Source organism: Coffea arabica, chromosome 6e, assembly GCF_036785885.1.
Source record: "Coffea arabica cultivar ET-39 chromosome 6e, Coffea Arabica ET-39 HiFi, whole genome shotgun sequence".
Classification (NCBI taxonomy): Eukaryota; Viridiplantae; Streptophyta; class Magnoliopsida; order Gentianales; family Rubiaceae; genus Coffea; species Coffea arabica.
Window position 1 is genome coordinate 2,992,546 of NC_092321.1, and position 26,315 is coordinate 3,018,860.

General features: G+C 37.8%; 2 protein-coding genes and 2 long non-coding RNA genes across 6 annotated transcripts; all 4 read left to right on the forward strand.

The window, feature by feature from the left end:
* The first annotated feature begins 1,917 nt into the window (after positions 1–1,917).
* On the forward strand, positions 1,918–9,454 carry LOC113695947 (ethylene-insensitive protein 2.2). 3 transcript variants are annotated; one of them, XM_027215185.2, is made up of 9 exons: positions 1,918–2,307; positions 3,247–3,390; positions 3,780–4,093; positions 4,741–4,827; positions 4,911–5,021; positions 5,112–5,324; positions 5,513–5,698; positions 5,797–8,478; positions 8,810–9,454. In XM_027215185.2, exons 3-9 carry the CDS (start codon positions 3,818–3,820, stop codon positions 9,188–9,190), a joined length of 3,936 nt encoding a protein of 1,311 aa, XP_027070986.1. In that variant the 5' UTR covers positions 1,918–2,307; positions 3,247–3,390; positions 3,780–3,817; the 3' UTR covers positions 9,191–9,454. The 3 variants fall into 3 exon arrangements, with proteins under 3 accessions (XP_027070986.1, XP_027070987.1, XP_071910537.1); XM_027215186.2 differs by having other exon boundaries at positions 1,975–2,307; positions 3,247–3,537; XM_072054436.1 differs by lacking the exon at positions 1,918–2,307 and adding an exon at positions 2,379–2,518.
* Positions 9,455–10,518: 1,064 nt separating this feature from the next.
* On the forward strand, positions 10,519–11,413 carry LOC140009301 (uncharacterized). Its single transcript, XR_011816720.1, has 2 exons — positions 10,519–10,759; positions 10,988–11,413. It is a non-coding gene; the product is annotated as an uncharacterized lncRNA (long non-coding RNA).
* Positions 11,414–13,017: 1,604 nt separating this feature from the next.
* Positions 13,018–14,503, forward strand: LOC140009300 (uncharacterized). The gene is made up of 4 exons (XR_011816719.1): positions 13,018–13,233; positions 13,362–13,495; positions 13,608–13,713; positions 14,111–14,503. It is a non-coding gene; the product is annotated as an uncharacterized lncRNA (long non-coding RNA).
* A 6,692-nt stretch (positions 14,504–21,195) lies between these two features.
* On the forward strand, positions 21,196–24,877 carry LOC113695918 (phenylalanine ammonia-lyase). Its single transcript, XM_027215125.2, has 2 exons — positions 21,196–21,949; positions 22,992–24,877. Exons 1-2 carry the CDS (start codon positions 21,564–21,566, stop codon positions 24,739–24,741), a joined length of 2,136 nt encoding a protein of 711 aa, XP_027070926.1. The 5' UTR covers positions 21,196–21,563; the 3' UTR covers positions 24,742–24,877.
* Positions 24,878–26,315: the final 1,438 nt, after the last annotated feature.

A 26,315-nucleotide genomic window follows, 5' to 3' on the forward strand; every position in this document is an offset into this window, starting at 1 on the left:
TGAAAAATCAATAAAGTAATGAAACGGCTAACGAAGATTATCACTACAAACCTCTTCAACATTTAGAAATTTCCCATGTTTGATAACAGAAATACTTTTAACATTTAATGTATTAAACATTTCTTAATTCACGCGTTGAATTTTAAGTGAAAATTTTTCACTAAATCTTCTAAATTGATTATACATATTATACCTATCACGCACATAATATGCTCTCGTACCATTTTTGCAAATGGTATACGATTACTTCATATACACACAAGCATGCACGCGTACTCTCTTACTTATAAATACACACACTTGAACGTTATCTCTGAATTGTTTCATTATTTTCTCTCTTTCACACACGCATTTTTCTTTTCTTTTATCCTCTCCAAATATACAAATAAAAGTAATATTTTTTATAGATAGAAACATAATATTTGTATGATATTTCAATTCAGCACTTAATTTTCATATTTTAGAATTCAAATTTTAAACTTCAATTCTATCAAATGGGTCCATGTTTTGATTTTGTAGAGTTTGCACACTGGAATTCCTATTCACAAAAGAAATGAGCGCGAGGATACTTTCTTTTGAAGTAAAAATAAAGAAAAGGAATATAGTGGTTAACTTTTTTATTTGAAGCTTTAAAATTTATCTAAATATGGACTTAATTAATTGAAAGGAAATAAATACATTTAATGAATTTCTATTTGGTCCATCGTTCTTTTCCATTAACGTATGGCTGGTATTTTTGTTTCTTCCCATTTATGTGTAGGAAAACATAATGCATTTATATTACTCCATTTTGCCTTCTTTTTTGCTATGTAATAATTAATATAATTCCCTCTTAATTCCTAAATCCAATGATGGATACTGCTGAAATGTGGACTGAATGCATATTTGGTATACAATTTTTTTTAGGCAAGCCATCCAAAATAGAAATAAAAAACCTACTACAAAAAAAATAGTAAAGAAAGTTTCAACTTGCCGAGAGCAAAAAGGAGTGATAATAACTGCATGAATAAATCTTATATACACTGTCACCGTTTGATTCATGACATGCGTGTAAAAGTTGAATTTTAAATTCAAATTTTGCATAGTTATCATTCATCCAACGCTGATAGTGTATATCTTATCAGTGTAGGAAAGATTAATCATAACTACACCACATAAAATCTTAGCAAACATAACTCTTAAGACGTTTGATGCAACGATCATTAAAAAAAAAAATTAAGAAGTTCCTATAAAATAGCCATCTAGATGTCACTTATACTATTAGTTAACAGTATAAAACTTAATCGCATTATAAAGTTTCCCAAATTTTAAACTCTTAAAGATTACATAGCGTTTAAGGACTAGTTTGGGAGTTTAGGAAAGAAAAGAAAAGAATTGCAAGCTTGATGAGTTAGAAAGGGAAGACATTTTGAAGTCATACGGGTATATTATAATGGATAATTATGGTAATTTAAATCCTTTTAATATTCACTTTCATTTTTCTTTCCACTTTAGGAGAGACAGTTTTGTTGAGATTTTATCCTTTTGTTTTCCATTTGAAGCTCACAAACAGGGGAAATCCTCAACGTTATCTTCTTACCTGTATTTCCATCTCCTGAATAAGGGAATTTATTTATTTATTTATTTTCTCCCCATTCTCTCAACCCAAACCGTAAATGAGAAAAGGGCATTTCGACCTCTATAACAAACACAGCCTAACCCCCATATTTCCCGGCACCCGAAATTAGATCCAGATGGGGGACAGAGAGGGCACTTTCTTTTTAATATACTGCTTCACGTCTCTTTACTGTAGCTTTCGGTTCAAATAAAGTTACCTTTATTTTTCTGTTCTCAAAAAAAAAAAAAAAAAAACCCCAGGAAATTTTCTTTCTTTATTTTTTGTTTTCATTTTTCTCCCTTTTACTCTCTTTCCAAGATAGCGTCCACCAGTACTTAAAAAACATATGCTGGCAGACTCTCTCTCACTCTCTCTGCACACACACTCACACACACAAATTAACAGCTACTAATAACATGGATGTGCACACACTCACCGAGTTTGGATACCCATAATAATAATAATAATCTATAAGTATTACCCACAAATATATATGTGTGTGTATATATATATATACATATATCTATATTTATTTGTAGTGTTGTATCTAGATGCATGTAGCTCACTTTCCTGTAGTAAAATTTAATCAACGCGTGGCCTGTTGAAAGCCTCTGATCTTTGCTGTGAAACAGAGGAGGAGAGAGATAGAGAGAAAAAGGGCAAGAGAAAGAGAGAAAAAGGCTTACCAGGTGGAGGAGGAGGATGAGAAGGTAAAAGATTTACAAAACCCTAAAAAGTCATGTACTACATCTTTGCCACTTGTCAAATCAGTTTCTGACACCCATACGTAATTGCGTAGACATATCCATATACGCCTGTGCATACGTGTGTCTAATTTCTGCTCTGTCTTGTTGGATTAATTACTGGGAGATACGTCAAATGGTTCATTTTCTTTACTATCTAGATTTCAGATCCATAGCAGTAAGTATCAATTTACGTCTAATTAATGATTTTCCAAATGTTTGTTGGGGATTGAATGTTGCGCCTCGAGGATTAGGGTTTTGATTCTGCAATTGGTGGTTGCTTTAATTTTGATTGTGCTTTTAAGACCTGCTTGCTGTTTTTGGTGCTTTTATTGCGGGCTTGTTTTTGTTGAATGGAATCTTGTAGGCACTTGCAGTATTAGATTAATTAAATTTATGTTTTTTTTTGTCGAAGAAAAAATGAATTGATTTGCTTTTTTTTTTTTTTTTTTTTTTCAAATTGTTGCTCTCGCATTTCATGCATGACTTGAAATTCATTAGGCGAATGTTTCTAACTCAGCGCACTGATTATTACTATATTATATGCGCATACCCTTTTATCTACAAACACCAAAAGCTGTGTTCTTTTGTCTGTAGTCTTTTTGTTTAAGTTTTGCAAATTATCTCTTTTACTTTAATGGCCTCTTCTCATGTAATCTTATGGAATTTTTTCTTCTGGGTTTTGAATGTCATTGCCAATTTATGCAAGGAATTGGAAAGTTGTGGTACTTGAGATGGATTAATTTCACACAGTTATCTGTAATTTTCAACTATGCTAGGTATCAATGTTTATGGTAAACCCAGTTTTTAGGGTGTCGATCATTTTGACCTTCTTTTGACATGCAAGATGGAAAATTATCTGCGTCATGGATCAGGGTTGCTATTTAATGCATTCTACTTTATCAGGTTTACGTCAGGAGTTTTGGCAAGGAGGGCATTTTGGACAAAAGTCTTTTTGCAGCATGCCAGATTTCAAACGGTGGTATTTAATTTCACGGTGGATCTAACTGGTTAGCCGGAGTTTCGGGGGACACAACCATCTCTGATCTGGTAGAGAATTTTCTTCAAAGAAAATGAAGTGTATGAAATCAATTTAATTGGGAAGGGTTGTGAGTGCTACTAGCTTCAAAGTCAAATTTTTTGGTTCATCAGTTGTAATCTGACTGGTTGTTCCTATTGGCTTGATCAAGTTTACAGGTGTTATGCCAGATTCTTTTTAAAATTCATGGCTGTCAGATTTGTGTTTGTTCTTCATAGTCTGGAGTGATGATGAAGGAATTAGGTTTTTTTTTCTGTCTGAGCCAAGTTAGTAACATTGATCATACAAGTTGCTTGTGCTATTCTGCATGACTGCTGGGGTTGATTGGCATCTCCTCAGATTACTTTTGTGAAGACTGGCTATGTAAATAGTACTTTAATAGAATCTGTTGCTTCTCCAGCTATCTCGATGCGCAATTAACAATCAGAATCTTGTGTAATGAACTCTTTTGGAGGAAAAAAAAAGATGGAATTTGACACTTTGACGGACAACCGTCAGCCTAGCACTCTTCAGCGGCTATTTCCAGCTGTTGTACCAGTAGTTTTTATTGCAATCAGCTATGTTGATCCTGGAAAGTGGGCTGCAGCTGTGGAGGGTGGCGCACACTTTGGGGTTGATTTGGTGTTTCCAGTACTTATTTTCAATTTTGCTGCCATTCTTTGTCAATACCTATCAGCTCGTATAGCGGTGGTTACTGGTAGAGATCTCGCCCAGGTACTTACTGATCCTTTTTGCAGTCTAATTCCCAATTTATGGATATGGTACTGGTGACTCGCATATACATGTTCTTATCTTCTTTCCTGTTATATTTTGTCTCATGGGAACTTTTTTGTACTAGAAGTTGATACTGTTGTGTCCACTGCAGGACCTAAGTTATGGTTTTGTTGCTTGTCTATAGTGATTGCACCATCTGAATGACCCTTTACATCTTGTAGTTGGGGCAGTAAACTTTTTGAATGTTACACTAGGAAAACCTTTTAGTATCTGTTAATGTATACCATTCTCATCCAACCATGAACTTTTGTCATGCAAGGTCTTCAGAAGTTGTATTCCCTTCTTTAGACTCACTTGGTTTTGTGAAGGTCGTTGATCCGGTTTCCTTGTTCAGTCAACGAAATAAGCACAATGCTTACAGCCCAAAGTTATATGGAGCCCTGCCGATTGAGATATATATTAGCCTATTAGACTAGCCAAGAGTGTATTTCACATATTCACCTCTCTGTGTTTTTCGCCATAGCTCCCTATTTCTCGACCTCCGTTAAAAGTTTTATGATATCATTATTATATCCTATACATTTCTTTTGAATCATCCCATTCCTCCTTTGACTGACTGATTGACGAGGCTTCTTTGGTGTTCCAAGATTTGCAGTGAGGAATATGACAAAATCACCTGTATGCTATTAGGAGTTCAAGCTGAGATCTCAATTATTGCATTGGACCTAATGATGGTAATTTTTAAGATTTCATGACTTATTTAGAAACTGTGGCTTTGACCATTTCGTATTCATAACAGTTTCTATTTTTATTGCAGGTTTTGGGAACTGCACATGGGCTTAATGTTCTGTTCGGAATTGACCTTTTCACGGGTGTCTTTCTGACTGCTCTTAATGCTGCCTTATTTCCACTTCTTGCTACAGTCCTTGTAGGTCTTGTTGCCTGTGTGTTTTCAGTATATCATTCTTATCGTCCATCTTATTCTGAGTATTGTCATTCTTGTTTCTATGATTCCCAGGAAAACAGCAGAGCAAAATATCTATCCATATGCATCTCAATATTTGTCTTAGTGTCATATATTTTTGGAGTATTGGTTAGTCAACCGGCAAGTCCACTCCCCTTGGGTGGGACAGTGACAAGGTTAAGTGGGGAAAGCGCCTTTGCTTTGATGAGTCTTCTTGGAGCAAGCATTATGCCTCACAACTTTTACCTGCATTCTTCAGTTGTGCAGGTCTCCTCTCCCTCTTCCTCTCCACTCCCTCCCTCTCTCTCTCTCTCTCTCTCTCTGCATGCGTGTGTGTGAGAGAGAGATAATACGTGCATATGCACTCTGTGATGCATGGCCATCATCCGGTGGTCTTTTCTTTTTTGGAAATGTTTTGTGTATCTGCTTATTGTTATGTTTTACCATCCTTGCAGCTGGATCAGGGGCCAAACAATGTTCCCAAGGAAACCTTGTATCATGACCACTTTTTTGCCATTTTTTGCATTTTCAGTGGCATTTTCCTGGTCAATTACGTGCTTATGAACTCAGCTGCAAATGTGTTCTATAGTACCGGTCTTTTGTTGCTTACTTTTCAGGATGCACTGTCCCTGTTGGATCAGGTTGATTCTCTCATCTCCTCAGTTTCATTTATTAATAACACGCATTATGCATGTCAATACTGGGACTACATTTAAAGTTTGGCTTACTATTGATGCAGGCATTTAGGAGTTCAATTGCATCATTTTGTTTGATAATGTTAATGTTCCTTTTGAGTCAAGTGACTGCATTGACCTGGAATCTTTCTGGACAAGTTGTTGTGCGCGAACTTTTTAAAATGGATATTCCTGGATGGCTTCATCATGCCACAATCAGAATTATTGCAATCATTCCAGCCCTTTACTGTGTGTGGAATTCAGGAGCTGAAGGTATATACCAATTGCTGATATTCACACAGGTTGTGGTCTCTCTTATGCTTCCATCTTCTGTTATCCCTCTCTTCCGAGTAGCCTCCTCCAGACAATTAATGGGTATCCATAAAATTTCTCAACGGGAGGAATTTTTAGCTCTGATCACATTTATTGGTATGCTTGGTCTTAAGATTATATTTTTTATAGAGCTAGTATTCGGTGATAGTGATTGGGTGAGTAACTTGAGGTGGAATATCGGGAGTAGTGTGCCAGTTGCTTATGTTACTCTTCTTCTTGCTGCTTCTGTCTCCTTCTTTCTGATGCTTTGGTTAGCAGCCACTCCATTGAAATCAGCCACCTCCAGAACAGATGCTCAGGCATTGGACTTGGATATGCATCCTACTGTGCTAGAGTCCGGTACAGAAGGAGAGCAAAATGATGTCCTTGTACCGAAATATCAGATAGATAAGCCTACAGGCAAGCAAGAACCACCAGTGACTTTCGAGAAATCCTTGGGTTCGAGTCGTAATCTCAGTTTGCCAGAGACAATTTTTGATTCTGAGAATGTCCTTCCTTTGACAACTATTGAGGAGAATAAATCTGAAGTTACAATTCCAAGTCCCGGCTGTTCTCAGGAGGCATCTCCAATTGTGCTTGACAGGAATTTGGATGCACCTATACATGGTGATATTTCTGATGGTCAGTCACAGAATTCTCAGGCCTTGAAAACTGATACAACAGACCTGGCGGAAAAGACACTGCAAGTAGAGAGGGACATACAGACTGTGAAGGATGATGGAGAATCTTGGGAGCTTGAAGAACCAACCAAAGAGGTTCCCGAGATGAACCAGTCATTGACATCTGAGGGTTCAGGATCATTTAGAAGTCTCAGTGGAAAAAGCGATGATGTTGGAAGTGGCACAGGTAGTCTCTCGAGATTAGGAGGTCTAGGCCGTGCAGCAAGGCGCCAATTTGCTGCTGCTCTTGATGAGTTCTGGGGACAAATGTTTGATTTACATGGACAAGCCACAAAAGAAGCAAAGGCTAAGAAACTGGATCTGTTACTGGGGTTAGATCTCAAGTTAGATGCAAAGTCTTCATCAGCATCTGTCAAGTCGGACAGCAGTAGGGCTGATTTTACTGGATGTTTTCCATCTTTGAGTGGACAGGGATCTGATTCTTTGATCAGTTCAAGTTTATATAACTCTCCAAGACAGCAGATGGGGCAAAGTCTGATTGAGCCTTCCTTTGGGGTTCAGAGGGGTTCCTCTCCCTTGTTGTCATCGCCTGTGCAACTTTTAGGTGCATATGTGCGGAACTCCAGTCGCAACACTCATGACTCTGGTGAAAGGCGATATTCTAGCATGCATATTCCTGCATCCTCAGATGGCTATGACCAACAGCCGGTTACTGTTCATGGGCATGAGCTTGCCTCTTATCTCAATTGGATAGCAAAGGAAACAGGTTCCGGGATATTGAATGGTCAAATGGAGTCACCAGCACCAATATCCACGTCCTCTATGTCGTCATCTTTCAGAGAGTCATTTGCTCGTCCTGTAGGAAAGAGACCCCAGAATGGGATGAGTATCTCAAGGCCGCCTGGTTTTCACAACGTCTCTGTTTCTAGGAATAATTTTTTGCAGTCAGAGAGATCAATGTACGACGTTACTTCCCCAAAACCTACTGAAAACCCAAATAGTTCAATCAATTTGAAGAAATTTTACAGCTTGCCCGATATATCTGGTTTTCGAGTACCCTATCAAGAGTCTACATTATCAGATAAGAGTGGTAAATGGGATAATTCAATGGTAAATGCGCAGTCAGTTGGGTCAACCTATGATAGAACCTCTTTGACTGTTTCGTCACGGACAGAAGCTCCTCCAGGATTTCATGGACGTTCTCCCTCAAAAGTTTGTAGAGAGCCTTTTTCTTTACAATTCAGCTCAAGATCAAGCACTGGGTCTCTTTGGTCTAGACAGCCTTATGAACAGTTTGGTGTGGCTGATAGAACTCATGCTGAAGGTGAACAGGTGAAAGGTTCATATGCTCAAGAGTCTGCCTCTGCAATTGATTTTGAAGCAAGGCTTCTTCAGTCCTTCAGACATAGTGTCGTGAAACTTCTGAAACTGGAAGGATCTGATTGGTTGTTTAGACAGAATGGTGGGGCTGATGAGGATCTTATTGACCGTGTAGCTGCAAGGGAAAAATTCCTGTATGAAGCTGAGACCGTGCCGATGAATTGGCCAAGTAATGTTGGTGAAGCTCAATTTTACTCTGATAGGAAGTCTGGTTCTGCAGTTAAAAGTGATGACACAGATTATACCAAGTTCTCAGTAACATCAGTTCCACACTGTGGAGAGGATTGTGTTTATAAGGTAGATCTGATAATTAGTTTTGGCGTATGGTGCATTCATCGGATATTTGAGCTGTTGCTTATGGAAAGCAGGCCAGAGCTTTGGGGAAAATATACTTACGTACTGAATCGCCTCCAGGTATGAATTGTGTGTGTGTGTGTGAGAGAGAGAGAGAGAGAGAGAGCACATTTTTCTCTGCTTCTATGGATCTCTGTCTTTTGCAGTTTACTTTGCAAATGCTATAAATAGCTTGTTGATAAAAACTAATCTTGCTATTTGCTTGAAGAACTTGTAGCAGTTACTAAAATTTTTCTTGTCATTCTCTCCGGCCCTTCCCTTGTACTATTTTGCTGGAAACTCGTTGCTTGTCATTTATTTGGTGACCTGATTTTCCCTAGAAGTTCTTTTTACTTGGTTGCATCTAATCATCAGCTGATAAAGTGATTGTGATGCATTCTATTTGCAACAGGGGATTGTTGTTCTGGCATTTTTTAGGCCTCGTACGCCAATGACTCCCTGCTTTTGCCTTCAACTCCCAGCTGGATGGCAGCAGAAATCAAGTCCACCAATTTCGAATGGAAGCTTGCCCCCACCTGCAAAACAGAGCAGGGGGAAATGCACGACTGCAGCATCACTTTTGGACATAATAAAGGATATTGAAGTTGCCATCTCTTGTCGGAAGGGACGAACAGGGACTGCAGCTGGTGATGTTGCTTTCCCTAAAGGGAAAGAAAATTTGGCATCAGTTCTCAAACGGTACAAACGTCACTTATCAAATAAGCCAATTGGATCCCAGGATGGTGGATCTGGTTCACGCAAGGTGTCATCATCCTTATATTATGGTTTATAGCCCTTGTTTTCAGTTCATGGCAACTTGGTGTATGATATTTAGGTTGCTCAATTCGAAATGCCTCTATCCTTAAACATGAGTGGTCCTTGGTTGCTGTGAACTTTTTCTTGCGCTCCCTCCTCCCTCCATGTGCATTTGTATCTTTGATGATGCTGCTTCGGTTTTTCTTGCAAGTCAATGTATACATAGGATAAAGTGTGTTAAATGCGTTATTGCAGCAATGAAAGAAGGGTAGAGAAAAAGGTGAGAGATAATTGTTGCAAATGCAGTTCCCACCCACCAGCACGAGGCACAGGAAATGACAAATCGGGAAAAATGTAAAAATAGATTAGTCTTTTTTAGACTTGTAGCCTGAGCCTGCGTTGTTTTTCTTTTTTCTTTTTTTTTTTTTCCGGAGAGGCGGATGTGTTAGTTTTATATATATTTTTTAACAATTCAGAAGATGTAAATATTTTGAACTCAGCATCCTTTCCACAAATCGAGCAGTATTTAGGGAGACAGGCTTGTTGAAGCTCGAACAGCTCGAGAGTTCGAATGTGTTTCATTTCAACTCGCGTCAAGGTTGGTTGAAGGGTGCACTGTTCGTTCTCTCCAGCTTGGTTTGGGGTATACACACCTGTGCTACACGTAGGGAATGGTGGGTGGATCAAGGATTGGGCCGGGCATGGGCTAAAATGCTTCAGTATTTAAGGCAAGCACTGGCCCAACTTGTAATCGTCCAAGGATTGAGTCGGGCCAGGATTGTGCTAAAATGCTTCACAATGATAGTTGTGTAACTTAATTTGTTAGAATGAATTACAGTTGGCAATAGGATTATGAATTAGGACATCAAAAATGGGTTGGAGGGCTTTGGAGTCCAAACACAAGTCCTTCATCTCCTGGTGGCCAACTGGGGGACTGGCCTACAGAAAACAAAAGTTTTGATGAATTAGACAGCGGCACTTCTTTGTGGAATAACATGACAAAGTGATGTCAGAAGAGGAGGCATTTCTAGGGGTTAGTTTTCTTGAAAAGCTTGGGTTACCTATTATTCTTAAGCCAAAAACAAAAACTACTCCACTAGGGAACTCAAAACACATTTATTATTGCAACCGCGACATCAAGTTGCCCGTTCTCCTCCCACCGTCGCGAGAGGCAAACTTGGATTTATGCGTTTCGTCATCTGCCACGGCCATGACCTGCCAACGTTTTCTTTCAACAAAAACAATTGCAGCCGTCAAAATAATTTGCAACTACCGACAACACTGCCTGCTAGTAGTTCTTATTCTTATATAGTAGTACTATTTTGCTTTTTATGAAATCACTCCTTTTTAGCTTCTTGTACATATTCTTATATTTTGCTTTTTATGAAATCATTTTCCTTACAAATTAGCCATCCATCTCATCTACGTGTTGCCCGATTTAGGGCCCTGGACATATTGACCCTTGCGCTAACGAATTTCTCACCTTATCATTTTTATCTTTCCCGCGGGCGCTGAATTCTGAGTAGAAGGGAGGTCGTCAATCTTTTTGAGGTGTCTGGCTGTGTTGGCGCAGCCACAGAGAGAGAGAGAGATAGAGAGAGAGAAGGTACGTACGTTCTTGAATTTCAGCTGGGTATCTATCTAGTATTATTCTATTTGTCCTTGTACTGCTCTCCCTTTCGGTCTTTTCCTTTTGTGCTTTTGAGTTTTAGTTCAATAGTTACGGTCTTTTTGGTGTGCTTGAACTTTAATTGGGGAAGCGTATGGGGAATTAGCGTAATTGCGCACTTTGGAGGGCTAAATCGCCTTCGTTTGGTGACTTTAACCGATGCAGGACAGGACAAAAAAAGAATAGTTGTAGCACAATTTCAGCTAGGAGGAATCCGGAGCAAAAGATGGGTTACGTGATAGTGATCTCTTTGCCTCTGATTCTGCTGTTCTTGATAGCTGCCATCGCCTGCTATCTACTTGGTAGGGCAAGCGGCCGAGGAGAGGCTGCTGGTAGGCCTCCCCGGTATTATGGGCCTCCAGCGCCTCCAATTGCAGCTCAAATCCCACCTCCGGAGAAGTAATAGTTTCATTTCCTGGATATAGTGGTACTAATCTTGTATGTTCTCATGTGTATCATTCTTCTGTAATTATTTTGTTCTTTTTTTGGGTTGGTGGTAAATATGTGTGTATCTGCTTCAACATCCAATATGTTGAGAGAGTTAAAATTTACTAATTAGTCAATAAGCACGCCATGGATGGTTTCTATAAATTAATGCCTGAAAAGTGCATCTCATGGACGACTGAAAAGGAAGTTCAAAATGCAATCCTCCTGGCAACATAGGAGTTCTCAAGAAAACAGCAGATGGCCAGAATGATTATTGCAGGGGTTAACCACTACCAAACTTCCATGTTATGAGTGGTCTAAGAAGCAACAAACTTGGAAAGCATCTAATCTAATCGAAGTGATTTTAGTCCGTCTATGTTTTGCCACCTTCTATAGTTGTTATTTTGGCTGTGAAAAGATTAAACTAGAGGTGGCAATTTGGATTGAAATCCATTTATCCATCCATATAAACCATAATTAAATGGATTTGGATTATCCATTTATAATATTGGTTTTAAATGGATGATCAAAGTAAAACCATTAAATTAAATGGATTTATATGGATTATCCACAAAAACCACATATATCCATTTACTTAAAAATCAAATAAAAGAAATGGACAGCAAATGACTAAAAAAGGAGCTATCCTAAAATTGAACGTTGAGGTGTGAAAATGCTGTCCCCGTGCTCCCTCGTTTTCACCGGTTTCGTTCCCTCCTTCACGGCCACCGCCACCGCCATCGCCTCCCATTCCCCTCTGTTCTAATCACTACTTAACTAAATCCATCCTCTCTGTCTGCATCCTCCTAAAATTTTACCCAACCCAGGATCCCAGATCGAGTGAGGATGAATTTTGCGGGCAAGTGATCGGGGGTAAATCTTCATCCTTTTCTTGCTAATATCTTCGTCTTTGTTTTCCGTTTGCGCTTAAATTGTTTGATAATTAGGAGGGAACGGGTTTGTCTCTGTTTCTGGTTCTAGGTTGTTGAGTTTCCAATCAATATTTGTTAAATCAAAGCTTTTGGGCTGGCTAATTAACTTGAATTATTGGGGTTATCGCATTTCATTTGCATGTAGCTAGCTGCTGTGACGACTAGGAGTTGTAGGTCTTTTGGTTGTAATGCTAAAACGAGTGAGATTCGGTTGGCTTTGAAGCAAACCCATTACTTTTTCCCAACGATTCCTTGTGGAGGATTAGAGTGCAAACCTGGCACCACAGAATTTGTGGTTCAGAAATCCCAACTAAGTTGGGAAGGGACTTGTCAATTGGCACTACAAGATAAAATGGATACTTCAACGAGAGAATCCCTGGAGTCACTGATACCTGGAATGAGATTCTGTACAATATTTTTCTCTAGAATGATTCATGTTATAGCAGACAACTAATTCCCAGGTCCTTATTCCTAGTTGAATTCATTACTGTGATGAGGACATTAGGAAATTTAGGTAGAGTTGCTATGTCTAACATTAATTAGAAGACATGACATATGATTGCATGCATCGAAATCTGGCAAACTGATCAAAATTTAGTTTTTAGAGTAAGTAATGCATGATAAATTGCAAGCTTGGGATTTCTGGACTTCTAAATGCTTAATGTTATCTTAATCCTTTCCTCTAACTAGTATTTTTTTGCTGTCATTTTGCACTTAATGAGATCTGAATTTTTTTTCTATTCTTTGGTGCAATGAATATTAGGTACTTGTTCAAATGGAAGGAGAAGAAGAGCACAATGTTGAGCGAGTTTCATCAACAGATTCCAGCAAAAGAAGATTTGGATGTTCTTCAATTTTGGAAAGAAAATAGAAATCGATATCCAGTGATTTCATTGATGGCACAAGACATTTTGAGTATTCCTATTACTACAGTGGCTTCAGAGTCCGCTTTCAGCGTTGGCGGTCGGATTATCAACAAATATCGTAGTACCATCTTGCCAGAGAATGTAGAAGCTTTAATATGCACTAAAGATTGGTTATATGGTGAAAAATGTAAGTATTTTATATATTCTTTATTTTGTTAAAAATTTCTTTTACTGCACATAATATTTACGGTAGTTAAATTATTATTTTTCTTTATTTAGAAATGACGTATTTGCTGTTTTATGATATTAATATAGTTTCACAAGAAAATGCCGAGGAAGAAGCTGCATTAATTACAGATTTTGCTCCATTAGTTACAAAACTTCTTGGCTCCAATAGGGAGGTTTACGAAGAGGAAATCTAGTCATGTGACTTATTGGATTGCTCAAAGGTAATATGGTTATTTATTTATGAAGCAATTAAGTATTTTATTAGAGTGCCTTCATGGATGATTGGATGGGATTGTAGACTCCTAGCTGTTGCTTATTTGGTATGGTTTCTAGTTTTGCAGCTTCTTGATGGGGCCCTTTGTTCGTGTCTTCTTTCACTCCTTAGGGACTAGTATTCACTGCCCTTGCTGGACTAAAAGAGGAGCTGTGTTTTGGGAAGGTTATGATCTATAGCACTACAAACTTCTCAGTGGCAGCATCATATGCTTCCTAGGCCATGTTGTGTGTAATTTTTTAGCATGCATACTTTCTCTGCACTTTTGTTTAGACCATATCTCTACCAAGAAATTTTAATCATATTAGCATTTCTTTATAGCATCCTCTAATCACTTTTTCTGTTTGTTCTTATTTCTTGCAAACTTTTGTGTTTAAATCTAATTTTTGTGAACTCTTTTTAATGCCGAAGTTAAAGGAGTATTTAGCTCATATGCACTACAGCTGAAATCAAGTACTTGAGCTGTAATGCATTTCTGAATTATGACAAGTAGTTGGAATTGCATACATAAATTGTAAAGCATTTAACTTCTGCATTCATATGCTTCCTTTGCCCGCTGCAGGTACCATGCCATTACCAGTGCTTACTACAGAGGAGCTGTTGGTGCTTTACTCGTGTATGATGTCACTAGACGTTCTACCTTTGAGAATGTTGAGAGGTAGTTTGAGGGAATTGAGAGATCATACTGACCCTAATGTTGTAGTTATGCTCATTGGAAACAAATATGATCTTCGACATCTTGTAGCAGTTTCAACTGAGGATGGTAAAGCTTTAGCAGAGAGGAAGAGCCTCTTTTTTCATGGAGACATCTGCACTGGAAGCAACCAAAGTGGAAAATGCATTTGCTGAAGTCCTGACACAAATATACCGCATTGTGAGTAGGAAGGCAGTCGAGGCCATTGATGAAGGTACTCCTTCATCTGTTCCTCCTAAAGGAGAGACAATCAATATCAAAGATGAGGGATCTTCTTGGAAGAGATTGGATGCTGTTCAAGCTAGAGCTTGCACGGAAATCTTCAAGGACAATGGCTCTTGCTGCATAAGTCTTGTACATTACATCGTTCAACCAGCAATATTGTTCATTTGATTGTCCTCTTTGTCTTGGATCATATAAGATGACAGTTACATGGAAATACTTTAGTATTTTCATGAAATTCTTACTTGGTAGGATCAGGAATGAGTATAGTTACTTGGTAATACAAAAAAAAAAAAAAAGTAACCAAAATATATAAATGGATTATAAATGGATAATTGGATTTTATATAATCCATTTAGATCCATCCATTTAGATCCATTTATTAAATGGATTTAAATGGATTGGATAAATTTCATCCACCATCCATTAAGTCAAAACCAATTATGAACCATTTATCCATATTGCCACCTCTAGTCTCTAGATTAAACCATCTTCCATTTCCCGATTCTGATCCTTCGAAGTATCTACTTGTTCCCGACCAAATATTTTGTTTGTGATACATACATCGCCGAGTAAGAATTGATTACTAGGGGAATTGATAGTACATGAAGCTGGTAATTCCAATTGATTCATTTACGTTTAGAATGGAAGATTGTTCAAGCTAACTACATCTAAATGCCTGGCTTTTGTGCATCCAGACCATTTTTTTTTTGGTCAATCGTCGAATTCTAGATTACTTCTACTCCTACTCTACTTATTTATCTACGGGTCAAGTGCAGCTAGACGGAGCGATTTTCACCTCTAGATTAAAAAGGTGCACTACAGCACGCTTTGGGATGATTTTCACCTCCAAACCAAAAGGGTGCGCTGTAACACATCACATCTTTGATTTTATTACAGGTGCAGAGGTTTGAACCTGATTTGCAGTCAAATCTGCACCTTATGCTTCATCCTGTGGCTTTAGTATGGGTTGCTCCGCCCGGCTTCTGCGCATCTAGACTTTGATCCACACAATAACTAAGAATGTCTCTGTCTGGTACAAAAGGTGCCATTTATGACCTGAATTGACCCTTAAAAGAAGACGACCAGGATGTCCTCAACATCCTTTCTTGAACTACTGGATCGGAGTGGTGGATGGCAGTGGCAGTGTGGACGCTGGTGCATCACAATTTTAGCCGAGAGGACCAGGTAAACAATTGCTTAGAGTTAGGGATGGGGCCTCCAAAAGCAAAAGGTTGTTTGGAAATTTTGAGAGCCAACAAGGCGACAGAGTCATAAATAAAGCAATTCACAATTTCTTTTGCTGAGAGATGGAAGGAGAGGAGACTTCTTTTGTCTGTTTCCTACTACAGCTACTTCACAGGCACCCCCACCTTGGCCATATCTGATGTCACCGAAGTCTCATTCCACTGGAGTATTTGACAACAATACCATGTTAGTTGCCCGTCTCGGCAACTTTCACTCTTTTCCCTACGATACTTACTACTGAGTACTACAACTTTGCTCGTGAATTTCGTTTTACATACCAACTCTTCTTTTTTCGTTTCACATGTGAATCGGTCATGAGCTAAGTACATTGCAACCCCATCACACCAACGAAGCACCTTCTCTCTTTTTATTTTAAATAAATAAAGTGATTAATATATAAATAATCTACACTAATAGATTCCTCTCACCTAATTGACTCGGATGAATAAGTTGTGTTCCACTTTAGGCCTAATGAAAACTTAAACAAATGGTACAACCAACTAATTCTAATTTAGTTGATCACCACATGTCTTTGTGAGTAAAAGGTCAAGATTTCAAATATTATTCTTCATCAAAAGTTACCACTTAACGTAACTTTTCTTAAATTTATATGGATATTTCTTGCGCTCGTATGGTCCAATGATGATTTAGTTTCAGTCGATTTTTCGTGATCTTACCCTTCTAGTATATGTTAGAGTATGAGTAAGTGTAAACGCGATAATGGATTAAAAAAAAAAAAGAAAACTTAAATTAATTTAATACTAGCACTACTAAGTTAAATCCAAGGAAATGGTTGTTGCGCGCTTGCTGCAGTTCCGATACAGAGCACGGGTAAATGTCACCCTCTCCTTTTCTTAAAGGTATCAAAGCGCAGATTCGGGGGTTGAGGAAGCACTACTAGTATAATTTATCTACTGACTGAAGATTTTGATACAGGGGGCCGGCCGGAGGAGGGGATTGGAATAGAAGTTACTCACACATACTACTATTATTATTGCTCTATGTTTGTCTTGTCAGAGAGATTACTGTTTCCTAGATCTTCTTAATGAGGCAAATAATGACAGTGATCAGCAATTTACTGTGCAAAAATTAAATTATGGATCCTTTTGTGTTTACGACCAGCTAGTACGTGAACGTGATGATGATGAGCACTTAGAAATGAATGGGCCGGGAGATTAACCACCACCACCGTCACTAATCACTATGCAGCTCGTTCGTTCTGTGAAAGGGATAGGTATTTATTTGGTAGAGTTTGCCACTTTAAGAGAGAGAGAGGGATGATGATGATGATGATGATGATGATGATGATGATGATGATGATGATGATGATGATAAGAATTGAAGCCAGCTCTTCCGCAGGATTTATTGAAAGCAAGAAAATGATACAGCCGGTGAAGTCTACATGCAATGATCAACATCATCCACCAACTCTCTCTTTATCTCCATCTCTGTAACTCCGTCGTTAGCTAATGAAATAGATGGAGATAACACATTTTAAAATACATCTCAAATACACTTAACAAACATATATAGAAATTAACTAAAAAAAAGAAAAGAAAAAGAAAACCCACCCCCCTTTTTTTTCTTTTACTTGCTAATTCATTACCAAAAATCATATTAGGATGAATAAAAAATTAAAGAAATTTTGTGTAGGAATTGTCAAATGGTGCCTGTTATGTTGATTTTAGGTGATGAGACAGATAATTTGAGAAGTTCTCTTGCTGCTGCGATGTGAATCCCAGAATCCTATGCTGTCAAAGCGTCAACTGTCAACTAACCTTTGTATGTTTGTTCCTTAGTAACGTCTTCCAACCTTACTCAAAAAAAAAAAAAAAAAAAAAACAGAAACATGGAGGGAAATTTCAAAAACAGCCACCGTATTAAGTACGTTACGTCCTTTATAGCCTATTGGTGATTCCTAGAGCTGGCAATTATACCCAAAACCCAACAACCCACCCAACCCACCCACTAATTTAAGAGGTTGGGTTGGGTAAGTTGGGTATTGGGTAAATTTTGGGTTGGGTAATAAAAACCCATATATATTTTGGGCGGTTTGGGTATTTGTGTTGGGCACCCATTACCCAACTTTTCCCTCTTTGTATGTTTTTTGTGCAAGTATAACCCATCCTGTTGACACATGGAAAAAGACATTCTTGTGTACAAAAGTGTTACCACCACCCCCCCCCCCAAAAAAACCCGGGGCAAAAAAAAAAAGTGTTAATTTTTTGAGTAAGTTCCCTGTATTTTGGTTGGACTTTTTGATGGTTTAGTAAAGGGGTTAGCAATTATCATTTAAACGTAATTTGACCTCTGCTATTGTAGAGCAAGAATCATCAGCCTATGACTAGTTGACCGAGAGTCGTCCCTATGGCAAATATATATCAATAAACATTTCTGAGACAAGTGTTGTAAAAATTCGTTTATGGAGCGATTAAATATTGAAGTAATAGCCAAATTTTTGTTAATCCTTTCACTAAAGATTTTTATGCTAAATGTTGAAATTATAAAGATATGGTTTATTGAAAGCTAATTATTTGACAAGAGATTCTTTGTTATAATTTTTTCCGTTACACTCGTTACATTATTTAGTTGATTGACATGTGTCCCATGCAATAATAAATAAGAATTTGAGTTTTAAAATATCTCTTAGTTTGGACCAAGGCTATACCCAGTTTGAAAATCCTTACTTGTATAAAAAATAGAGAGTTCATCCAAGTAGTTTAAATAGTTAGTATGTGTGTGTATTTGTGAAAGTATATTAGTGTGTATTGTAATGTGTTTGTATGTGTAAAAATAACATATTTCAAAATAGATTAAGAAGTGAGTATATTTTTGTGTCTATGAGTGTTTTAGTGTGTAAAATTATGTGTATCTATGTGAAAATGTGTTTATGTGTGTGAATTTTTATTTTTTTTTGTATGTAAAAATGTATTTGAGAGAGTTTATGTATCAAAATCTATTAATTAATATATTGGGTCATATTTGGGTCATGGGTTTGAGATGACCCAATATGACCCAACCCAAAATTAACCCACTCTAAAGTTGGGCGGGTTGGATGTAACCCATTTAAATGAAAACCCAACATTAACCTGCCCAAAATCCGCCCAACCCGCCCAATTGCCAGGTATAGTGATTCCTAACTTTAAGGAACTCGTTTGGTATACTATTACTAACGATGATTATACACGTCATCCTCTTTGACCGCGGAGCAGAGATTGAGTCTGAACTCGTTCCCCGCAGCATCTCACCAACTACCACTGGATTATCTAATTGAATTTCCTGAAATGATTGAACCGCAACTACAATACCATTGAAAAGAAATAATTTTTTTTATCTGCGCAATATCTAAAATCAATTTTAGGAACATGACTTCAGACAGTATCTAATTAGATTTTCTGGCCTAATTTTCCAAACAGACCCAAATAACTTACTATCTAATTAGATTTTCTGGCCTAATTTTCCGTCTTTATCATTCCTAATAATTGGTCGTAATTTCCTAAAGACGTGTGGAAAAATGTTTTTTTTTTTTAAAAAAAACTATCCACAAATTAGAGCAGCCACCCGAGTCCAAGGTGCCTGACACTTGAACCAAGGGCACTCGCGATCGTACGGTCTTTTTTGAACTTCCGTTCAATCATGCACATAATTGCAACTGCATTTGTGCGCAGCCCCACTCCCTGCTCCTAAGGACATCTACAATAATGCTATTACACCTTGTGAAGTGTAATTCACATGCCACGTCAGCATTTCACTTTCTCCTTTTTTATTACACTTTCACTCACAATGGATTACACTCCACAAGGTGTAATAGCATGGGTCCACAATTAAATCAAATATTTATTTTAATAATGCATAACTCATATCCCATAAATAAATAAAGTAATTTTTAAAAATAATTTTGTTATTTTTAAAAAATAAGGTACTAACTTTCACTAATTTTTTTACATTTTGAATTTTTTTATTTTCTAAAAATGATATTATTAATTTTTAAGTTTGAATAATATATCTTTTTCTATCTTTCAAAAATAATATATTGTTAATTTTTCAAAAATAATTATGCAGGAAATTAAACAAATATTTGATACCTCAAATGCGAAGATATCATAATAATCCATACTTAATTAATAATTCGGAATGTAATTAGTTGAACTCCATAACATAATATTACATAATTTAAATCAAATAAAATACAAATAATATTGAAGCTAAAATTGGATGTAACCGTTGGTGGCTAGAATTATTTTACATTTAGTCTGGGTCCCACCTTCTAATGGATTACACGCATCATATCCATGATGCGTGTAATCTCCATTGGAGTCGTGTCATGGAGCGGTGTAATGGGGGACCATTACGCCTGCGTTGTGGATGCCCTAAGTAATACTGACTAGTCTAAAGACACGTTCTATGCACGGCAATCAAGAATGTTACGAAAAAATAAATAAATAATTATGAGAATATATAAACAATATGGTTAAACCTATAAAATGTCAAGCAATTTTTAGCTATCCCTTCTTGCTTCTGCCTTTATAAATTCCATCCCTTCGTTGCTGAAACAAATTTAAAACAAAAAATAATTTTTAGCTACTGTCGTCTAAAGTACAAACATGCATTACAAAAAAAAGGTGGTATAACACATAAAACATGTCATATTAAATTATAATAGATCTAAGACCAAATCATATTTGCTAGATGCCAATTCATTTCTCAACCATCATGTCCAACATTCAAAAATTTCAAATGGCCCAAAAAGAAATTCTAGAAATGGCCCAAAAATTTCAAAAACTTTTGGTATTAAAATTAATGATAAATCAAAAAGAAATGGCCATTCCACTATTCAAAAATTTCACAATTTCTAAATAAACTATTTCAACATTTTCTTTTCTATCTTATAAAATACTATCCATAATAAAATACTATCAAAAGTATCATATCATAGTGATAAAATTATTATTATAGCTGTTCATAAAATAGTAGGCATGGACATAAAAAATTTAACACATTTTTCTTAAATTATATTAGATAATCTTATAATTATATAGAAAAATAAATTAAAATCCATTACACAAGGGTATTTTTGGATATTCATTTAAAAATTTGATCAAGTCAATATTATTTTAAGATTTTATTATTAAAACTATCAAATCAAATAAGGTAAGTAAAATTTTTCAAATTTTAAGGGAGCTCAATAAAATTATTAGAAACCTCGCCTCGCCTCCTCAGGAGGTTTCTGAAATTTTCCCTATTTTATAACTGCATGAATTAAGTATATCATGTGAAAGAGAATAAAATCAAAAGATGGGTAGGTGTAATGACTATTTCAGGGAAACTGCCAGAAAGCTCAAGGAAGGTATCTGAAAATTGTCAAATCTTTTCACCGGGCCACCAACCACAAATCAGTGAAAAGCCCATGTACCATGCCATTCCCACGTATACCCCTACCAACCGTCCAATTTATGACCGATCAATGGTCCTGATTCATATTCAACCAAGCCTGCTTAGCAACGACTGCCACCGTCCCCCGCCCTTACTCTTTCTCTCCCTTGTGCTCTCAAGTCTCACCTACCAATTCCTGCATCTATATATTTCGGAGACCTTTCGCAACTATAGCCCAGGAACTTCCTGCCCACCAGCATTAGCAGTTGTTCCTCTCGCAATACAAAGTAGTAGTATAGCATTACTAGTTAGTAGTCACCACTGCTACTGCTTCAGTTCCTTTTATCACTTGCTTTACATGAATTAAGTCGATACTCTTCCTTGAATACCTAGCGATTAGTTTCGTGGTGACCTATCTAGCACGTCTAGCCATTTTTCTGTTTCGGTGGCATCAATCCTGAGCAGAGAAAGCTGCAAGATGGAAAATGGTCATGACGAAGGCGTGAAAGTCTCGGAGTTTTGCTTGAAATCAGATCCTCTGAACTGGGGAGTGGCAGCTGAGTCACTGATGGGAAGTCATTTGGACGAAGTGAAGCGCATGGTAGCTGAGTTTAGGAAGCCGGTGGTAAAGCTCGGCGGTGAGAGCTTGACCGTTGCTCAGGTGGCCGCGATTGCCGCCAAAGGTGATCAGGGTGTGAAGGTGGAGCTGGCGGAGGACGCAAGGGCTGGGGTGAAGGCAAGCAGCGACTGGGTGATGGAGAGTATGAACAAAGGCACTGATAGTTACGGAGTTACCACTGGGTTTGGTGCCACTTCACACAGGCGGACCAATCAAGGCGGTGCCCTTCAGAAGGAGCTTATTAGGTAAATTAGCTTTAGCTTCATCCTTAAATTTTGCCTCTGCATTTTTACCACTTTCAAGTTCTTTTTTGTTTTTTGCGTTAATGGTGGCCACAATTTTACTGTGCTGGGATCGGGCTCATGCATTTAACCTGGATGATAAACTACCTGTTTGAATTTGTTTCTGAAAAACTCCACTATTTCCCCCAAAAAAAAAAAAAAAAAAAAAAGAAGACTATCAACCACCTTTATATTTCATTTGCACTCTTTCCTTTCTAATAAAGTTGTCACAATATTTTTTTTCTAAAAATACTCCAGAACAAACAATCCGAACTGAGATAGTCAAAGCAAGGTTTAAACTAGAATTTTACGAATGATTTTTTTTTTTTTAAATAAAGGATTTTTTGTGTTCCGAAATCAATATAATTAAAGCAGAGCAAGGGAGAAAACAATTCTCCTGCATGCGTATTTTCGCCTGCTCCAATTCATTTGACCTTGTTTGGTAATAAAACTATGGGGATCACAGAACTCTTACACGCAGATATTTCTGAAAAGCAAAATTCGTTGCCTCTTCTAGTACAATTAAGGGACGTTAGGTTCATCTCTATCAAAATGATGCCAACTTACAACCAGTGCATGCGTGCACTCAAAACGAAGAACATATACTAAAGATGAGCACCCATATCACTATGAGGAATTGTCATTATCTAATCTTGATATTTTGATTTTTGGCTCCACCGACATTTCTGTCTTTGGAAAAAGAAAAAAAAAAGATAAAGAAAAAGTGGAGAAGTGGAAGATTATGTATGTATTAGGAGGCATATTGGAAGCCCCAAAAAAAAAAATTCAAAAGCAAAATTGATGAAATTAACAAAGGCTACTACAATATTTTACCTTTTCACTTGTCCCTATTTTATCTATTTACTATAGTCTATGGTTGCCCGTTCATCCATCGGAAACAAATGGAATACTTTTGTCAAAACGAACGAATCTGTAGAGTCGGGTGCAGGGGAATAGAAAGGAGAATGATCCTGACATATGCATGGATTATTGTGTAAATTGACAGATTTCTGAACGCGGGAATCTTCGGAAACGGCACGGAAACTTGCCACATGCTGCCACACTCAGCAACAAGGGCAGCGATGCTTGTAAGAATCAACACCCTTCTTCAAGGTTATTCCGGGATCAGATTCGAAATCTTGGAAGCCATCACCACTTTCCTTAACCACAACATCACCCCATGCTTGCCTCTTCGCGGTACAATCACTGCCTCTGGTGATCTTGTCCCCTTGTCCTACATTGCCGGTTTACTAACCGGCCGCCCCAACTCCAAGGCCGTTGGGCCCAACGGAGAAGCTTTCAATGCCGAAGAAGCATTTCGCCTTGCTGGCCTCAGCGGTGGCTTTTTCCTGCTGCAGCCTAAAGAAGGCCTTGCTCTTGTTAACGGAACAGCAGTTGGTTCTGGCTTGGCCTCTATTGTTCTATTTGAGGCTAACGTGCTTGCTGTCTTATCTGTAGTGCTGTCAGCAATCTTTGCTGAAGTGATGAATGGCAAGCCTGAGTTCACCGATCATTTGACGCATAAGTTGAAGCATCATCCGGGCCAAATTGAGGCCGCGGCTATCATGGAGCATATCTTGGATGGAAGCTCTTACGTCAAGGCTGCTCAAAAGTTGCATGAGTTGGATCCCCTGCAAAAGCCAAAGCAGGACCGATACGCTCTCAGGACGTCTCCGCAGTGGCTGGGTCCACAAATCGAAGTTATTCGTGCAGCAACAAAAATGATTGAGAGGGAGATCAATTCAGTTAATGATAACCCTCTCATTGATGTGTCCAGGAACAAGGCCTTACATGGTGGCAACTTCCAGGGTACCCCTATTGGAGTGAGCATGGACAACGCTCGACTGGCCATTGCATCTATTGGCAAACTGATGTTTGCTCAATTTTCCGAGCTTGTTAATGATTACTACAACAATGGGTTGCCGTCCAATCTCTCTGGAGGAAGGAATCCAAGTTTGGACTATGGATTCAAGGGAGCTGAGATTGCTATGGCTGCATACTGTTCTGAACTCCAGTATTTGGGCAATCCAGTGACCAACCATGTCCAGAGTGCCGAGCAACACAACCAAGACGTCAACTCCTTGGGATTAATCTCTTCAAGAAAAACGGCAGAAGCCATTGATATCTTGAAGCTTATGTCATCCACTTATTTGGTGGCACTTTGTCAAGCAATCGATTTGAGGTTTTTGGAAGAAAACTTGAAAAATGCTGTTAAGAATATTGTCAGCCAAGTGGCAAAGCGAACTCTGACAATGGGTGCTAATGGAGAACTGCATCCTTCACGGTTTTGTGAGAAGGATTTGCTCAGAGTGGTGGACCGCGAATACGCCTTTGCCTATGTGGATGACCCTTGCAGCGCTACCTATCCATTAATGCAAAAGTTAAGGCAAGTGCTCGTGGATCATGCGTTGAAGAATGGTGATCAGGAGAAGAACGTCAACACCTCCATCTTCCAAAAGATTGCTGCATTTGAAGATGAACTGAAGGCTGTCCTACCAAAAGAAGTGGAGAGTGCCAGAAGCGCTGTGGAGAGTGGAAATCCAGCAATCCCTAATCGGATAAGGGAGTGCAGATCTTACCCATTGTACAAGTTCGTTCGAGAAGTGTTGGGGACAGGACTGCTGACTGGAGAGAAAGCTCAGTCACCTGGTGAGGTGTTCGACCAGGTGTTCACAGCAATGAGCAAGGGGCAGATTGTAGATCCTTTGTTGGAATGTCTCCAAGAATGGAATGGTGCTCCTCTCCCAATCTGTTGATTTACTTTCATCCATTCAAACATTTGTTTATCAAATCCTTCAATGTAATTTATATGTATTTTAAATTCAATGATATGTCAGTAACACCCATGTATTGCTCAAGGTTTCTTAAAATGTGAACAAAAATTTCAACATCGTCCCTGTTCTCCATTTAATGAGTTGATTGATTTTCGGCTAGCTGATTGCCAATGAAGGCAATCCTACATTACATCCATTTTCTGAGAGAGCTGTGAACGAAGGTGGCCAGACTACTAATTTAGTAGTTTTAGAACCATGCTTAATACAGTTAAAACTATATTAAGGATGGTTAGTAGCTAAGAAATTGCAAAATCAGGCATGCAATTACAGTACCTTTTTCAGACTGATTACGAGACTGGCTGCTATTACTTGAGGATGTAAAATAGCTTGCAGCTTTCTTGTTGAAGCGTTTGAAGATGCAAAATTGAAAGCTTAGACCCATACCCTCCTCATCTTGGTTCAAAGGCGTGATCACGTGGAAACTATTTTGATCCCAACTTTATTAGCTTTCCGGTACATAATACTGAAAGCCTAAAAACCACCGGAGGAGGAACCACTGAACTGTCATTTGGTCTCTGGAAAGGCACCGAAACGAGAGGCTTTAAACGCGGCGTTTTTTATACTCCCTCCGTCCCACTTTGATAGTCCTATTTTCCTTTTTCGTCTGTCCCAAATTATAGTCCACTTTCCAATTGAAAAATGTAGTTATATTTTAATTTTCCTAAAATACCTTTATTCAATGTAAGTTATTGTTACTATAAACTTACCACGTTTAATGCATTTAGATTTTCCAAACTTATTTATATCAGGAGGGAAACAAACTATGTCATCATTAGCTACAAACCATGAGTGAACATTTTCAAAACTATCCATATTTCCACAATTTTTCTAACGAAATTCCAACAAAAGAATATGATTTCAAATTCTCATAAAGTTGTACTCTAATTAATGTGAAAGTATTTTAGAAAAATAGCTACCTAAATTGATTGTTGCAACAAAGTTAACTACTTTTTCTTAAATTGAGTGAAAAAAAAAATCAAGACTATCAAAGTGGGACGGAGGGAGTATTATTTATGGCTCCAATCTCTGGAAATTGTAAACCAACTACTGACCAAAAAATAAAGGATTCTGTACAAATTGTTAACCAAAAGTTGACCTCAAAAAAAAAATTCTAGTATCAATTGTTATAAAACTAGTTATAAAACTCGGTCAATTGTTATTTGTTCGCTTAGAATTTTTTTTTTAGAAGAAAAAGAGTTTTCATTGCTTTAAGTCGACTACAGCAGCGTACAGGACTTCCTTCGGAAAATTTGCAAACGAAATATAACTCCCCTCAATGGATAAAGATTAACTTAAGACATGAGATGAGCAGGGACGTTATTATTGCTCTTTATATGGGACACCTTTACATACTCAAATTCCAAAATGAATGGAAGACACCAAAATTCTTAGCAAACTGTAAACGCTTTTAGGAAGGTTAAAGCATTCCACCTACCCAGGATTGAGAGCTCGGGGAATCTCCTCAACCATTGTTGCCTGAGCCTCTACTTGTTCCC

Coding starts and splice junctions, on each gene's coding strand:
- LOC113695947 (XM_027215185.2), top strand. CDS start 3,818: ATGAACTCTTTTGGAGGAAAAAAAAAGATGGAATTTGACACTTTGACG. Junction 4,094..4,740: donor CTGGTAGAGATCTCGCCCAG/GTACTTACTGAT, acceptor TGGTGTTCCAAG/ATTTGCAGTGAGGAATATGA. Junction 5,699..5,796: donor CACTGTCCCTGTTGGATCAG/GTTGATTCTCTC, acceptor CTATTGATGCAG/GCATTTAGGAGTTCAATTGC.
- LOC113695918 (XM_027215125.2), top strand. CDS start 21,564: ATGGAAAATGGTCATGACGAAGGCGTGAAAGTCTCGGAGTTTTGCTTG. Junction 21,950..22,991: donor CTTCAGAAGGAGCTTATTAG/GTAAATTAGCTT, acceptor GTAAATTGACAG/ATTTCTGAACGCGGGAATCT.